Source organism: Etheostoma spectabile, chromosome 6 (assembly GCF_008692095.1).
Source record: "Etheostoma spectabile isolate EspeVRDwgs_2016 chromosome 6, UIUC_Espe_1.0, whole genome shotgun sequence".
NCBI classification, from domain to species: Eukaryota; Metazoa; Chordata; class Actinopteri; order Perciformes; family Percidae; genus Etheostoma; species Etheostoma spectabile.
In genome coordinates, this window is record NC_045738.1 from 11,739,025 (window position 1) to 11,756,911 (window position 17,887).

Genomic DNA, 17,887 nt, shown 5'->3' on the forward strand with positions numbered 1-17,887 from the left:
ACCTCGTTTTTGGCATGCCTGTCGAAGATCTCATTAAATAACCCCCCCCCCCCCCCCCTCACTGTCGGATGACCATAGGTGTCTTTCATGGGGCGAAGGGTGGCCGGTGTTTCCCGACACTAGTCGAGTGGCTCCGAGAGAGAGCAGAGCCCGACATATTCTGAACACCTTCCAAATGTTGAGCCCGAGTCGTGAAGTGCTGCTCTTGAGGGGCGGCGAGGTTGGAAGAGAGGGAGACTACGAGGGAGAAAACGGGCAACGTCCACACAGATTTTGATCTCTGAAAGCATCCCAACAGCTCCGCTGACTGCACCGCAGCTCTGACCGGCCCATTGAAGGTAGGTGAGCTGCTCAGCGCCGATTTTCTTCTGCTTGCATGCATGTGCGGATGTGTGTCTTAGATCTGACTGGTGTGTTACGGGTTAAATTCTGCAGTTTTTCTGGTTGATGCGCTTATCGGCTGTCCCGGCCCGGAGGTGACTGATTAGACTTAAAGCTGTGAGGTTTATCACCATCTTCACATTATGTTGCAAAGAAAAGTGTGGATATATGCTATGTTCATGCCGTGACTGATCGGTCCCGGGATGGAGCCGGCTTTGCCGCCTATGATATTTTAGGTTTATTTAATTTTATTCTCAGCCTCCTGGTGGAATTCTACATAATGCTGATTTTATTTTGGAGGATGCCAAAGGATGTCAAATGTGTCTTTTGCCATATAGACTACCAATGTAAACATCTTACATTAACACAGGTTATGTCTAAACCAGTCATTAATCCACCCTTATTTAAAGTTTGAAAAAATATAACTATTATTTACTAATACCATTGTCATTATCATAGGAACATTATATACTATTTTATAGTCTTATATCGTTAGGGCTTCCTTTTCTTTATATAAGGAAGTTATATGGCCCAATGGGAAATATGTTCTGAACTGTTAACCCCTAAAAGCTGATAACATCCATTATCTGAGAGGATACTCCAACCTAAAGGCTCTCCGGCTGCAGTGTGCTGCTCATAGTCTGTGACCACCCTGAAGGCCTAAGCACAGGAGAGCCATGGCTGTATTACAAGCTCTTTTTTTTTACCATGAACAAATTCCACATCTTCAAAGCTCTTGTCCTTGTTTGTCAATACATAGCTCCACCACCACTCTCCCCCACTCCTCCTCATGTCCAGTGATTTTAATGAATCTGACAGGTGCAAGCAATATGGTGGAAACCTGTCTTATCCTTTAATTCACTGCAGCCAGCATGGAAGGAAAACGATCTCCAAGATAAACTTTAGGAATTATACGTTTGGATTTTGTCTAGACAAGGTTGTCTGGTTGTTTGAGCCTCTTTTCCCTGCATCATCTCTTTGTGCTGTGCTGTTCTGAAACGGGATATGGATTGTAGTGATGCATAGGATACCGGTGTGGACATTTGGGATAATCGGAGCCATTTCAGCAAAGGAAGACCCTATATTTGTCTTAACGTGGTGCTCTTGAAGTAAACATTCATCCCATTTTATGTGTCTCTTGGTACAGCAATGTTTTTTTTGTTTTGGTTTTTATGCCTCATGATTTATAAATGTCTAGCACTGGGAAAGGATGCATATGTGCATCTGTGTACCTGTTAATGTGTGTTTGAGCTCATTCGAGCCTCCTCGTCATCCAAGGGACCTCGCATAGAGCCATTTATCTTTATCACTTGTGCAAAGGAAAAGGTTAAAGTGAAAATGAAAGAGAAGTGATGAAGGGTAAAGAAACAGAGGTGGCTTTGTAGGGTCCCCACATCTGCAGTCATTGAAGGCATTTCCGCCTCTTTAAACCCGGCGGATAAAGACCTGTCTGTCCTTCCAGTAAGTAGGGAGTTTGGAGTTAGAAGGAAAACAGGCGCAGGCTTTGATTTCAGAGTGGGATGCACTGGCTTGGATTGCATAAGATAAGGAGGAGGAGTGGATGAAAGAGTCATGATAAAAAGGAGAGAGAGCTCCAGAGAGCAAAGGAAAATGAGAGAGATGCCCCGAGATTGGCAGCTGACGGTTTGGGTTGAGAGGAGTCCCACTGAGAAGACAAAATACGGTGGAAAGAAAGTTAGAGATGGTACAGAGCTGTCAAACAGAGGCACAGAAAGTTATGGGAGGCAGCAGAAGAAGACAGGGAGGCTTAAACAGGGCTGTGATACACTTTGAGGAGTGAGAAAATGGAAGAAAAGAAGGAAAAAAGAGTGTAGCGTCCAACTGACTGAATTAAGCTGAGTAAAGGGAGGGAGTCAGAAAAAGGGTAGCAGATGGCATGGTATACAGCCCAGAGGGCAGTGTCTGAATATGCTTATAATATAGCTTATTGCAAGTGTTTTATGTGCTTTCATATTTGTGCTTAGTGAGTGTTAGCTTTGGCCTCAAATGCTCAGAATTACAGAGAAATGAAGGAGAAGAGAATTGCCTCACAGATTCCTGTGTAGAAACACCATGTTGGCTGTGGTGACTCCACGAGGCCTACTGCTGTGAAAGTCAGATGGACACGGTTCAATTTTCTCTTTCTCCAGCATCCACCCACATCTCAGATTGCTGTATTAATTAAAGGCAGATGGCTACAGGGATCAACAGTCAGATTTTTTCGGGGGAAATTATGATCAGTGCATGATGCAGTTTCCTCACGTAACTGTTGAATTCACAGAGAACAACAGAGAAGAAGGCCAAAAATTCCTGGAACAAGGATGAGGAATGCAGTATTATAGTTACAGTGTAATTTGAGTCATACAGAAAACTGTCGCAAAGGACATAAAAGGTTGGTTTTGCCAGAGACGCTGTTCTGAGTCATGCTGCTTTGTCCCATATTTTATTTCAGATACAATAAAATTTGTGGGCTTTTGGGCTTTGTGCCCAGAGTGTGGTGTGCAAATGTGGCAGACACAGTGCAGTGCTTTTGTGAAACAGAAACTTTGATTGTCAGATTCGGACACTGTGAAATGTTAATTATTTTTCGTTAAAACAACGAGAAAAACATAGGCTTATACACAGTGTGAAGATGTCAGGGATTTGATGTCTCGTGATGGCTCCTGTGTTACAAAAGGAGACACTTTAATCTTTACTGCATGTTCATTAGCTGCTGCAAAGTGTGACTGTGAGCACTGCAGGTGTTCTCTTCCAGTCTCCTCCTAGGCTTTGGAAATGGAAAACTCTGCAAAATCTCTTAATTTGTTGCCTCAGATTCCTCAGTGTATCAGAAGGCACTTCACATCATCATAATCCCCTCAATGTTGCAATTAATCATGATTCTTCTCCAAAACCGTTGTGTAGGTAATGTGTTTGCCCTGCAGCGCTTCTTGTTCTGGACATTTCCTGTTGGCAACTCAGCCAGGTTGTTACTCAGACCCCTACGATTTGAAGAATCTGGAGAGTCATTAATTATTCCCTGTTTAAAATCAGGCAGATAATCAATCCTTGACAGTGATCCAAAGCTAGGTGGCCGCATACATTTAAAAGAGAAGGAACTCTTTAAGACATAAATGTCTGTAGGTATGGCCTTTAAACAACATTAACTTTGACCCATCAATCTACTTGTGACCGTGGTTTTAAATTGAGTTCAGGTATACTATAGGTTATAATGACACTGCCATTGGTTTTCTCAACATAAGTTGGATCACAGGCTGTTTGTTTATGTCTGAAGTCCAATAATAATCCTTGTCAAGTAAGTGATCACGACGATCTGACTACAGGGACAAATGTAACCACAGAGCTAGGGTAGGCCTACTTTCCAACTAAGTAACATAAATAAGTATAATCCTCACAGTAGGTCTAACTAATAGAAATTATTAAGTACTTTTCAACTGATTGTATAGAGTACAATTTGTGATATGTTAAAATGTAACAATTACAATGTAATCATCTAAAAGTGTGAATTATTACTGTAAGACAGAATGAAGCAGATTATGTTTTTAAAAGTGATTATGAGAGCAACAGAGTGTATGTGAGAGGAATAAGGACTGGACAAGACATCACCGGACTTAACCTAAAATAAAGAGTTGAGATTTGAACATGCAAACAGCTAAAGAAAACCTTCTCTTAAGTGGATTTACAAGACAGAAGCCACAGAGGGTAACCATTAGCCAACCCATCTGAAGAAGTAATTGGACTCTGGAGTTCTTCTCCTGTTCAACTGCTGCAACAGCTGTGGATTTATAAAGACTTTGGACAAAGTTTCAGAATTCTAACGGATCATACAACTGTGTGCATAAGATGGACGCGATGTCCCCTTGCCCTCAGTCATACCTAATAGGGTAATACCCAGAGGCTTAGAGGATCGGACCCTTTAAATGGAGAGCTGGTCCAGTACCTCCTGAACAGGGGTAACTGGAATCTAACACCCTCAGGCAATGGCAGATAAACTGAATTTAGAGAGACCCATAAATGTAAGTATTTTCGGCTTAAATAATTGATTTAAAAATTACAACAGTCTTGTTTTGTGCTCTATACAGTCGCTAACCGTTAAAGTTGATTTGCACAACGGTCCTGCATTTCTCTGCCTTGAATGGATTTAATGCATCTCTACAGTTTTAACAATTAGCAGAGAATTTAGTTTGATATCAGTGCACAACACTACTTGCTTTTGAGACATTTTTGGAGACAAAACAGATTTATTTCAACAAAAATATTTTCTGAACATCAATGACATTCAAAACGGTGATAACTGAAACATGTACGTATTGAAAACAGACCTAAGTACTACACAGATAAGAACATCTGCCTCTGCACCACCAAAGTGAACATAAAATAACTAAATGCATATGACACTGTTGTCAAAACCCAAGCAAGCGACATACATACACACTTACGTACAGCATCTTGGAAGTTTGTGATTAATACTGTATGGTGATGTAACCAAGTGGTGTCCCATTTCATAGGGGTATGTTTTCACCCCTAGCCCTTACCACTTGATTTCAAGGGCTAAGGGCTAGGGGTAAGGGGTAGGGGTAAGATGGAGAAATGGAATTCAGCCTTAGCCTCTGGTAGCCGTCCCCCGGCAACCCCTGAGCAGCAAGGAAAGGGTGGCTGGGTGACTGTCCGAAGCAGAAATAGTCTTAAGCTTTCAAAGCCCACGGACCACCACCAGCCTGTTCACGTTTCTAACAGATTTTCCCCTCTCAGTGACACCCGCTGAAAAATCAAATCTTGTTATCGACAGCTCCATTTTGAACCTGCCTCTTAGACCCCATCCCGACTAGGCTACTTAAAGAAGTTTTACCCTTAGTCAACACTTCTCTACTAGATATAACCAATCTGTCTTTATTAACAGGCTATGTACTACAGTACTTTAAAGTAGCTGTAATTAAACTTCTTCTGAAAAAACCCCAACCTTGATCCAGATGTTTTAGCCAACTAAAGACCTATATCCAACCTTCCATTTCTCTCTAAGATTCTTGAGAAAGCAGTTGTCAAACAGCTGTGTGGCTTTCTGCATAGCAACAGCTTATTTGAGGATTTTCAGTCAGGATTTAGAGTTCATCATAGGACAGAGACAGCACTTGTGAAAATTACTAACATCCTCCTAATTGCATCAGACAAAGGACTCCTCTCTGTACTGGTGTTATTAGATCTTAGTGCTGCATTTGATACCATTGACCATCATATCCTATTACAGTGACTGGAACATTTAATTGGCATTAAAGGAACTTTCATAAGCTGGTTTAAGTCGTATTTATCAGACCAATCTCAGTTTTTACATGTTAACGATAAATCTTCCATGCACGCCAAAGTTAGTCATGGAGTCCCACAAGGATCTGTGCTCGGTCCAATCCTGTTCACTTTAGTATATACTTCCTTTAGGCAATATTATCATGAAACACTCTATAAACTTTCATTGTTATGCGGATGATACTCAATTATATCTATCGATCAATCCGGATGAAACTTATCAGTTAGCTAAACTTCAAATGTGCCATCAGGATGTTAAAACTTGGATGACCTGTAATTTTCTAATGTTAAACTGAGCTAAAACTGAAGTTATTGTTCTGGGGCCCAAGGACCTATGTAATATTGCAAAAATCAGGAATACCCGGTCTAAAAATGATGCAGAAAAACTAGTCCATGCATTTGTTACTTCTAGGCTTGATTACTGCAGTTCTTTATTATCAGGCTGCTCGACAAAGTCCATAAAGACTCTTCAGTTGATCCAGACTGCTGCAGCACGTGTTCCGACAGAAACCAGGAAAAGAGATCACATCTCTCCTGTTTTAGCTTCTCTGCATTGGCTTCCTGTAAAATCCAGAATATAATTTAAAATCCTTCTTCTCACCTACAAAGCTCTTTATGGTCAGGCACCATTTTATCTTAAAGAGCTCATAGTACCTTACTACCCAGCCAGAGCACTGCGCTCCCAGAATGCAGGGTTACTTGTGGTTTCTAGAATCTCTAAAAGTAGAACGGGAGCCAGAGCGTTCAGCTATCAGGCTCCTCTCCTGTGGAACCAGTTTCCAGTTTGGGTTCAGGAGGCCAACACCGTCTCCACATTTAAGAGTAGGCTTAAGACTTTCCTCTTTGATAAAGCTTATAGTTAGGACTGGCTCAGGTGAGTTCTGAACCATCCCTTAGTTATGCTTCTTAGTTAGGCCTAGACTGCCGGGGGACTTCCCATGATGCACTGAGCACCTCTCTCCTCCTCCTTCTCTTCATCTGTATGCAACATTATCCCATTAATGCATGTTACTAACTCAACTTCTTCCCTTTCCCGGAGTCTTGTGCTCTCTCGCCCGAGTCTGGATCTGTGGTTGGAGTCACCTGCTGTCTCCGTGTTCCTACTTGACACCCTCTGCTACAATTCTCCATGTCTCTGTCTTTCTGTCTGTCTGTGTGTGTGTGTGTGTGTGTGTGTGTGTGTCTCTCTCTCTCTCTCTCTCTCTCTCTCTCTCTCACCCCCTACCGGTCAAGGCAGATGACCGCCCACCCTGAGCCATGGTTCTGCTCGAGGTTTCTGCCTCTTAAAAGGAAGTTTTTCCTTGCCTCTGTCGCCTAGTGCTTTCTCATGTTGGAAATTGTTGGGTTTCTGTAAATAACATCTCAGAGTACGGTCTGCGCTTTTATGAAAAGCGCAATGAGATAACTGTTGTTGTGATTTGAATTGAATTGAATTAATGAATTTTGTAATCCACTTTAAAGAACATACAGTATACCAGAGAAGAAGAGAGAAAGAAAGAACAAAAGAAAGAAAGACCTCAAGGATGCAAGTTTAAACTGTTTTGTATGAATAATGAAGCATAGTCATTATTTATTGATTTCAATTATTTTATGAGTTTGTACATACTTCTACATAATAAGAAGGATACGGTTGCAGCATATAGATAACTTTGACTGCATGCTACTTTGCTGCTACCACCACTGTAGCTGTGAGCACTGCAGGTGTTTCCTCCTGCTCTCCTCCTGGGATTTTAAAATGAAAACCACAGGAAAGTTTCTATTGCTTCTACCCATTGATGTGTTGCCTCTGATGTCTCAGCACATCATCAATATCCCCCTTGGTGCTGCAATTAATCCGGATTCTTCCCAGCAAAGGAGTCATATAAATGTACAAATATGATGGCAATACAGTAATGCTGCCTATTTTGTCTATTTTCTATTAACACATACATCTTTGTTCTTTCTTTCTAGGCACAAAAGAATCAGCCAGGATGGCGACAGTCAGTGTGATCACATTCAGCTTTCTGCTCACCACAGGTATGTTTAGAAAAATGTGTGATGCTGTTTCCTCTAGCAGTGGTCCTGAAATATGGAAATTGTGCCTTTTTCCACTGATGTCAGTGGTCAATGTTTTGGAAATCAGCTGTTTACGCTACACTGTGGTATTTGCTCAGGAAACACTGTTTAATTTTATAGTTAAATGTCAGGTTGATGGTGCTTGAAACCTCCTGTTTGTCTAATAGACAATTTGTGAAGTTATCCTGGAGAATATATGAAATAGAAACTATAAACACTGATTCATTGGAATAGAGAAGAAAAGGGCACTGTTTTTCAGTTTAACTGATGATGAAGTCATAGATGAGTCATAATATTACTGTTATCACTTCTGATTTATATTTTCTTTCATCTTTGCTTACAGCTCTTTCTGCCCCTGTGAAAGGTAAGAGTTAGTGTACCTTTGCATATAATTTTGAGTGTATCGCTCATCAATAATAAATTTCTTTCTTGCCCTCTCTTGTGTGTTTGTAAACACTTCTTCCGTCCTTTGTCCATCATGTGATCCAGTCGAGGAGGACGCCATGACTTTGTTCCACGGGGAGGATTTCCACATCACGATGCCCTCACTTATGTCTGAGGTCACGTTTCGGAACAGGTCTTCTCCGCGGTCGGGTGACGTGTTCCTGATGCGGGGCGGTAACGTGGTCAACAGTCGGGCCAAACTCAACCGCAACCTCAGCCACCTTATTATAGATTCTGTTGGTGAGGGAGACGAGGGCGTGTACACTATGAAGAATCCAGAGAATCCAGAGGACATCAGACGCATTACGCTTATAGTCCGAGGTACTAGGTGACATTAGTGTATTATACATTAGAAATAGTAATGAAGAATATTCTAAACTGATGTTACGCTATCACAGGCAGAACTGGAATTTTAACTCTTAACTTAAAATCAGACAGAAGACTCAAATTCATAACATTTGTAAATCATATTAGTACAAGTTCATTTTGGATGACCTTATCTGTGATAGTAAATAGATGTAATCATAATAAGCTAGTGTTTTTATACATTAATACAAATAGAAATTGCACTTTCAGTACAGTACAGACCAGCAAAATAACTCTTTGTCCAAACATTTTTCTAATTGAAGAGGAGGGGAGTGGATCACTTTATAAATAACTTAAAAAAAAAAAAAAACTTTGTAAAGTACAATCTAAAACGTCTTTAACCATGACAGTCAATGCTGACTTTAGGTTTGCAACTAACAATTATTTTCATTATTTTCTCCATTATTAAAGTAAGTCCATTATAAAGTTATGCAACTTTATACTCCCACTCCTCTACAATCTTAGAAGATTTTTTTGCTCTTTTGACAGCACTACACTTGACAGCATATGACAATCTTTACCTTTCTAAAATTATAATACACTGTTATGGATTTAACTACCCAACAGTATATCCCCATTGTTAAAATGCTACTTAAACATTAATGCATACATTTATTAATCCAATTATATGATATTTATATCATCCATCCATCTTCATCCGCTTATCCGGTATCGGGTCGGGGGGCAGCAGCTCCAGTAGGGGACCCCAAACTTCCCTTTCCCGAGCCACATCAACCAGCTCCGACTGGGGGATCCGAGGCGTTCCCAGGCCAGGTTGGGGAATAATCTCTCACCTAGTCCTGGGGTCTTCCCGAGGCCTCCTCCCAGCTGGACGTGCCTGGAACCCCCCCTAGGGAGGCGCCCAGGAGGCATCCTTACCAGATGCCCGAAACCACCTCAACTGGCTCCTTTCGACGCGAAGGAGCAGTGGCTCTACTCCGAGCTCCTTCGGATGACTGAGCTTCTCACCCTATCTCTAAAGGGGGACGCCAGCCACCCTCCTGAGGAAACCCATTTCGGCCGCTGTACCCTGGATCTCGTTCTTTCGGTCATGACCCAGCCTTCATGACCATAGGTGAGGGTAGGAACGAAAATTGCCCGGTAGATCGAGAGCTTTGCCTTCTGGCTCAGCTCTCTTTCGTCACAACGGTGCGATAAATGGAATGTAATACCGCACCGGTGCTCGTTTCTCCGACAATCTCAGCTCCATACCCCCACCGGAACAAGACCCAAGGTATTTAAAACCCCATTTTGGGGAAAGGCCCCCTCCCCCCCCGAAGAAGTATTTATCGAAAAAAATTTTTTTTTGCGTTGAATTTTTGCATTTTTTCCTTTTTGTCTGGTGTTGACTATGGACTCTGATGAATTTACCCCACCCACACACACCCACACCCCCACACACCCCCAAACCCAACACACCCCACACACACACCACAACACACAACTTGAGAAAAGGGTGGCTAAAACCCCAGCATGGAAAAAGGGCGACGTGTGTAGCAATAGTGGAAGATACGTACGATATGGAGGAATAATGTGTTTTAAGTGAAAAGGGGGGTTTGGGGTTTTAGAATGTGAGAGCCCGGACGCCAGGGAGTATTATCAGTCTTTAATCCAACCATCTCTCTCTTCCCGCCCTTGGTTTCCGTCTTATTTTTTGCTGCGTTTTCCCCTACTGGTTTTGCCCACCCCTTTTTTTGAGTGCTTAAGTTGGGTAGGTGTTTTCTCTAAAATTTTCCACCCTTTTTCCCCCATCTGTAAGCCATTCCCCCGTCCCTCTTTCCTTTCTTCACCCCTATTGTCTCTTTTTATATTCTTTTCCCTTTATCAAACAAACCCCGCTCCTCTCCCTTTTACTTCTTCCTTAAAAGAGAGGTTTCCGTCCATTAACTAACTGTTGGTCCTTTTTTTAGAACAATGTTTTCCACCCCTTTTTTTTACTTCTAGATTGCTCCCAAAGGCGTCTTAAAAATGGAGACCCAAAATACAATTCCCCCCAATTTTTTAGGGGGGGACTCTCCCCTCACCCCGGAGTCAGGCCCGTGCGTGGAGGCCCCAGACTTAAAAGGTAAAATTACCTGAATTTTTAACCCAACAGAATGTAAGACTTTTTTCCTACCACAATGTGCACGGGCTGTGACAAGATGTCTCAGACTTTCCGAGAAAGGTTAAGGTAAGTTTGTTCTCTGTGACTTCCTCCTTCTGCAGACCTGCTCTTGTGCTGCTGACCAGTACAGGGTTGTCCAGGGATGGCTACCATGGTCGAATCAGCACCAACGAGCGCCAAGTCACCCTCAGCGCTGTCACGGGTGCAGATGAAGGTAGCTACACTGTCAGGAATGCCGAAGGTGATATCCAAAGGAAAGTGTGTCTCAACGTCAAAGGTAAGAGTACAAATGTAGACAGATCTTATATATTTTTCTTCTCCCATACTTGACCTGTTTTAAGAGCCTGGCAGAGGATGTTGTTGTTTCCTTTCTAGTTATTACGCTGTTCTCATCTGCCATAATGGCTTTTTAAAGACCCAAACGTTAATGGCCTCTAGCAGGCTAATGTATTTTAGATGATCAATGGGCCTGTAAACAGAGCTGTGATGTATTTATTGTGTAAGTCCTCCTTTCTCCTCTGTCTCTCTGTGCCGCAGAGCACCAAAACTTTGTGACCTTGCCGCACGGTAAGAGACTGAAGATCAACCTGATACTCAACAGCTCCTTGGTCCACCTCTACTACAGCCCGGACAATGACCCCACACCCCGTCTGCTGCTGGACAAGGGAGAATTTACGAGTGTAACTGAAGTCTCTTATTTCTTTTTAGTCCCACCGTTGTTGTGATTATTTGTTTTCTGTATTTTGCCCTAGAGATAGAAAAAAATGTATGTGAAAATGTTATTAATAGGGCTTTAACTTTTAAATTACTAAATGACAACAAAGGTGGATATTACTGTCATTTCTGTTGTATAATAAAATGTACAATTGCATGCTTTTGTAAATGCACATATAATACGGCCAGTTAATAATATTCATCTACAAAAATCATAACTGGGTTTCCTTCAGTGTTTTATAGCTGTGGGCCTTGTCTGTAACAACCACCACCAAGACTGAAATCATGAAATATTTTTGCAGCTTTCTTAAGTTTCAGTTCAGGCCTTCAGCTAATGCTGAAGGCCTGTTCAAACCTAGACAAATTATGCAAATAGACATATAATCCAGAATGGCCCACCCTTTTTTTTCAGTATGTGTTGTGAAGTTAACTTCACAGTATAAGTCTTTTGTTAATGGCTATAGTTGTTGTTATGTTATTTCTTCTATCATATATCTGTTATATGTATCCTTGCTGTTTGGTCTTTTTTAAGTTAAGTGTATGAATGTCTGTCTTTTCTAGGCCCGAACGGAGCTTGGTCTTGAGGACCGTCTCTCTATGGAGGGTTCATGGGTTTTTCTGGATCAGGTCAAGGGTTCAGATGTAGGCGAGTTCAAAATTACTGACATCCTGGGGTTCACTGTGTCCAGCATCCATCTGGGAATACAACGTAAGAGAATGGGGCTGAAAAGGAATGTTTGAAAAACTGGCTTAAATGCTGTTAGATGATGATGTTAATATTGTTGTTGTAGCTGTTAAAGGATGGTTTCAAAACGAAAATAATTTTATTGTGGCTAAAAGAAAGAAAGAATAATATATTGTCTTTTGTCTACTCCTGTATGTACTGGAATTTGACACACCAATGAAAGGTCAGCTCAATTATTTACTCTCCCACTTCTGTCTCTCCTCTTTCCCACAATGTCACCATGAAGCCTACAAGCTGGAGTCACTGTATGTGGCCATCATTGCCCTGTTGGGCCTGCTGGTCTTCCTTCTGCTGGTTTGTCTGCTGTCCTGCCTGATCAAAGTGAAGAAGAGGGCCAAGAGGGCTGCTGCCCTGGAGAAGATTGGCCAGAAATCTGACGATGAGGGAGAGGCCTTCAGACAGGTTAGACGGACAAATATACAACTCGCGATGTGATGATGATGATGTGTATCCTGATATCGTGAAGGACTGTGTGTCTGTGTGCATCTTCACAGGTGGTCAAGAACATCACCAAACTCAGTGAGGAATCCAAGCATTCCCAGGCCGACAATACAGAGAAATCCCAGAGCACTGAAGTGGACATTAAAGTAAGGATACATCATATTTATGTCTTAAAACTGAGTCTTTAAGAGGTTTTAATAATGTCTCCATTGTTATACTGTTTTCTGCGTTCAGACAGCTGCAGCTTATTCAGAACACTGCTGCTAGAGTCCTCACTAAGATCAACAAAGTGGATCGCATCAGTCCAGGTCTCAGATCTTTGCAGTGCCTTGCTGTGTGACAAAGAGTTGATTTGATAATATTACTGTTGATTTATAAAGCACAGAATGGTTTAGGTGCCAAAATACATTTTGATCTGCTGCTATGTAATGAACCGACCCGACCTCTCAGGTCTCCTAGGACCGGTCAAAACTATAATGGAAAAGCAAAATTCAGTTTTATGCACCACATATCTGGAACAAACAACCAGAAGACCTGAGAGGTGCTCCAAATCTCAGTTCTTTTAAATCAGAGCTTTTTGTTTGCCGTTCCCTCTTATTTAATTTTAATTTGGGACTATTCATTCATTTCTTGCACTGCACTGTAGCTGAGCTGTGACGTTTATTCTCCCGTTTTAGTTTACCTTCCAAATAATTTTACTCTTTTGAAATCCTATTTAAATCTCCCCTTTATATTGCCTTGTGTCTGATTTATCTTGTCTTAACATCTTTTTATGTCTTCTGTAAAGCACTCTGAATTGCCCTTTTGTCGAAAGGCGCTATACAAATAAACTTGCCTTACCTTGTTGTCTGTTTTAACTCAGGGTCTGGAGGTTTCCTCTAAAGAGGTTGGGGTTGGTAACCTGGACACCAGTGACTCTGGCGTTGGCTTTAACACCGCCCTCCCACTTGACACTGACACTGATGCCCCTGATCAAAACCTCGACTCTGTGGCTGTAAGCATCTCTGTTGCCTCTGAAACCAAACCAAGTCCACCGTCTACTGCTGTTGCTGAGTCCAAGCCAAGCGCTCCACCAGCTATGGAAATAAATTCTATTCCAGTAGCTGAAACTAAAGCCTCCCCAGCTACGGAGACCAAAAAAAAACCTGATCAGCCTGTGGAAGCAAAGTTGGACGTGCCAGAACCAGCAGAGGTTAAACTCAGCCCAGCCTTGAGCCCTGAGCCCAAGGCTGGTCTGAGTCCAGATCCAAAGCCTGCACCAAGCCCAAGCCCCGAGCCTAAATCACCTGCTTCTAAGGCCACCACTCCAACACCTGAAAGTAAAAGTGCCCTGACTCCTACCCCTGACCCCCCGAAACCAACCACACCAGAACCTATTACTAACGGTACACCAGACCAAGGCCCGGAGGCCAAACCAAGCCCAGATCACCCTGATATTATCGGAGCTCCAAAAGCAGCTCCCCCAAAAACCCCTGAAGTGGAGCTGAAATCAAGTGGTGCCGCAGTGGAGGCCAGCAAAGACGGGACCGTGGCTGTGGATTCAACAACTACCACCTGAGAACAGCCCCTGCAAAAATCCAAGGGAAGTCCCACAGATCTTCTGCATCTACCACCACAGTAGACAATCGATTAGCCCATAACAAATAATGAAGAACCACTCAAACTGGGGCAAGGACTTTCAATTTAACATGTCTAATGCCTGAACATAGTATTACTTTGATACCGGTATCTCACTCACACACTAACGCATTACCTTTGAGACTTTCTGATTAAGATAATCCTCACATAACAAGTTGGCTTGTTGATTAATTAAGCCTTTTAGTTGTGTACACTGCGTTTTTTGGTAACTTCACAGTAAAACTGTCAGACCGCAAATTAATTCCTTTGCATAGTTTACGCAACTCCACATAAGGTCTTTTCTAACATAATGAGGACGCCATAAAGGTTTACAACATTTCACTGAGGTAGGCAAAAAGGTTTACAACATTTCAATAAAACAAGAATATTCTAGAATTCCTAATTTGGGGCTTAACTCGCCATTGTCTTCCTTTTTAAAATGCTTGTTCCTCTATCAGCATGTGGATAAAACAGACAAAATGCATGCAATATACAACCAACATCATCTCAAACCTACAAAAATGTGTGATGACATTCTCCTCAAGACAGAACTGAAAGCCCTTCTGATCACACAGTGTACATACTGTAGCTGAAATATGTATGTCATACGTTTATCCTAGTCCTCTGGCTTCAGAAACATCTGCAATACATGATCATAAAATATTAGTTTTGCCTAACTTCATCCACGAGAACATACTAATAATACTAACCCTACTATTTAAAGTCTCTAAAATTGAGATTCAGACTCCCAGTAGATATCTCAGATGATTAAAATGTGTTTTGCAGACTGATCCCTTAAGTCCAAATCAACCACTTTACTGCTTTTGATCTGAATTTCCCTGTGGCTCTATAAAAATCCCATTATTCATACAGTTTAATAGTAGCAACCCTAGACACTTAATGGGACCACCATGTCCGTGCTGTACATTGGGCTTTCCAGAGGTGAAATACTGAATGAAAATGTCTGGTAAATAGTTAGAACATGCTTGCTTGTTTCTTGCTTTCATTATCCTTCCGTCCTTCCTTATTTACTTTCAGGCTTTTCTTTTGTCTTTCACTTCTTTCTTTCAATATTTCTCGCCTTTCCTTTGCTAGGTAGTGTTTTTACTGCATCATACAACCTTTGGCAGAGATTATAATTAATGACTCAATTATTTATTTTTTATTAAAATTTGATATTTCCTCTAAAGTATTCTGTTTTTGTTGATAGTAACAGAGTAGTTCCTGTGTCTTCGGCCCTGTGAAATTTGACAAAAGCTTAAACATTAATGCCTAGCATCTTTAATGGCTTCAAATTACTCCAATTATGCCTTTATCAATGCCACAGTCAACTGTGTGGCTGTAAAGTCAACACAAATGAATGTTAAAAACTCTTGTATGAGACAACGGAGGTGTGCAGATACATTTTATTGTTACAAAATGCATGTCCCTCCCTCATGTTTTAACTGACCACTGGGAAACCAATGACAGTCCTGTTTCAGTGCATGGAAATTTACAAAAATCAGTTTTGAGAGAAGCACAAAATGACAGCCATGAAAATGCAATCAAATGATCAGTGAATGGTAGGAACGCTGTAAGAGGTTGCTCCATCTACAACCAACTGGCCTTTCTTGGTAGCTTTCCTGACTAATCGGTTTTCTTATAAGTAAATTTATATCAGGTGAAACATCAGCATTTTAAAAAGCCATATGATATGAAGATAGGTTTAGATGTCAGATTTGATACTAAGATCAATAAATATAATATAAAAAAAACAAAAAAACATTAGGGGCCTTGATGTTTAATGGACAGACTGTGTCAGATGTATTACACATGGACAAAGACATTCTAATGTAAAACTCTGGATATGCCTCATTTCTTGCCTGGATCTGTGAAGGAACCACAAACCCATTATTGCAATGTTATTTTAGTAATGTAATTGTTTTCATACACACACATACACATATACACACAGATATTCCAGCCTTGTAAATATTGCATGTGTACGCCAGTGTAACCCTCTTAAGGCTGAATGTTTCTAGTGTATAGAATGGTTGTTGTATTATACTTAATAATAAAGAAGAAAACTAATTTAAATTCATCACCAACCTTAAATCCAGAATGTAAAATATATACACATACAGTACTATATACTATATATACTAATAGTCACTAACGTCTTAAAGTAATTTAAGAACCAAATATTGTACAAATCCATCAAGACTATATTAGATCTTTTTAGATCAATTAACTGCTGTTATTGCCATTCCAACCTGACAATACTCACAGCCTCTCTCACAGTATTTACATGTTGTATTAAAATGTTTAACCTACATCACTTAAAGCATTGACTGCAGCATGCCCACAAAACAAGCTTTTATTGTCTTAAAGGAGTGATGTTTTAATGTTGTCATCATTGTGTGTTTGGGGTTTTAGTGTATACGCCTGTGACGCACATATGTGCGAGTGTGAATGATTTCTGACAGAGTGTTTGTACAGGATGACACAACTGTACTTTGAGTGTACTTCTTTGTCTGTTGTGAGTAAGGTATTCGTGTGCCTGCTTTATTCGTCTTGCAACGTGAAGAAAACAAGTGTGAATGTGTTTAAAGCCACAACATATTGTAAAAGATATTGTAACTTTAAGATATTTGAGTGACTCTTGTCTTTGTTTAGTGCCTAAAACATATACCGGATAGCTGGCTTGTATTCTGTCATTTGCCGACACTCCCTAATGGCACTTTTTTTTTCTTAATAGGTAGGGTTCATGACAGCTGTTTGCTCACCTGACTGAACAACGTGGTGCCACCGTCTGGCCTATCAAATGCTAATGTGTAGGAGATCTGTGACATTGTATCAAAAATAATGAATGAATTATGAAAGTGATGATGAAAGTCTGACCTTCAGGTTTTCCACATGATTCTGAGTAGCATAACAAGTGCTGAACCTCAACTGTATATTGTCAGTGATTGTAATACCAGGCCACAGAGTGAGTGGGAATGTGAGAGAGGCAGACATGTGTAGTGATCAAGACAAGCCTGTGGTTTACACGTTACCAGCATCTCAGAGAAGGCTCAGTCGAGTGGGATTGGCGTTATTACATCAAACTGGTGCCAGAGGGACTCTGGTATCATACCCACCTCTGATAACCCAATAATAGAACCCACTACTTTAATACCACTGGCACTTCTTGCACTATGTGAGTTGTTTCTGCCCTGATCATCTCTGTTTACTTCTGCTGTTCTGGCCTGGGTGTGGTGTGACATCCCACATGTTCTCTCTGTACTCCCTTTTTGCACAACACTTCACACGGATGTTTTGTATAGAAAATATTTGTTTCTTTATTTCATGTCTAAAGGAATAATAACAATAAACAAGTGATTATGACATTTGCGGTCCTGTTGTCTTTGTTTTCCTTTTCCTTGAGAAGCAATCTTTCAGAAGGAAAGTTTTGTCTCAGAGCTGTCTCTCTAATCTCAGTGAGTCATCTCACTCAATGTCAGCCATCATTTTTTCTAAGTGTCACGCGCCACTTTCTCACCCCTCTGGCCTGACGTGCCACTAATCCCAGCTTCCATACCCTTGCCAGGACACATCATAGTTAAACAGTGTAATGGGAAAATTACATTCTAATAATGATATTCTCTTTTTTCCTCTCTTTATGGTTGATTCTCACATGCTTGAATCTTTTGTGTGACTTTTGTTTTACGTATAGGACTAGATAAGATACAAGGTCTCTGTAA

General features: G+C 41.1%; 1 protein-coding gene across 1 annotated transcript; it reads left to right on the forward strand.

The window, feature by feature from the left end:
* The first annotated feature begins 69 nt into the window (after positions 1-69).
* Positions 70-17,533, forward strand: si:dkeyp-77h1.4 (uncharacterized). Its single transcript, XM_032517986.1, has 11 exons — positions 70-338; positions 7,630-7,695; positions 8,078-8,098; positions 8,224-8,507; positions 10,550-10,605; positions 10,747-10,925; positions 11,186-11,328; positions 11,924-12,071; positions 12,334-12,509; positions 12,602-12,694; positions 13,411-17,533. Exons 2-11 carry the CDS (start codon positions 7,650-7,652, stop codon positions 14,104-14,106), a joined length of 1,842 nt encoding a protein of 613 aa, XP_032373877.1. The 5' UTR covers positions 70-338; positions 7,630-7,649; the 3' UTR covers positions 14,107-17,533.
* Positions 17,534-17,887: the final 354 nt, after the last annotated feature.

What these genes read in the sequence shown, in the direction of transcription:
- si:dkeyp-77h1.4 (XM_032517986.1), top strand. Translation starts at nt 7,650, where the DNA reads ATGGCGACAGTCAGTGTGATCACATTCAGCTTTCTGCTCACCACAG. An exon ending in TCTTTCTGCCCCTGTGAAAG is followed by an intron (nt 8,099 to 8,223) that starts GTAAGAGTTAGT and finishes CATGTGATCCAG; the next exon opens with TCGAGGAGGACGCCATGACT. An exon ending in AGTGTGTCTCAACGTCAAAG is followed by an intron (nt 10,926 to 11,185) that starts GTAAGAGTACAA and finishes TCTGTGCCGCAG; the next exon opens with AGCACCAAAACTTTGTGACC.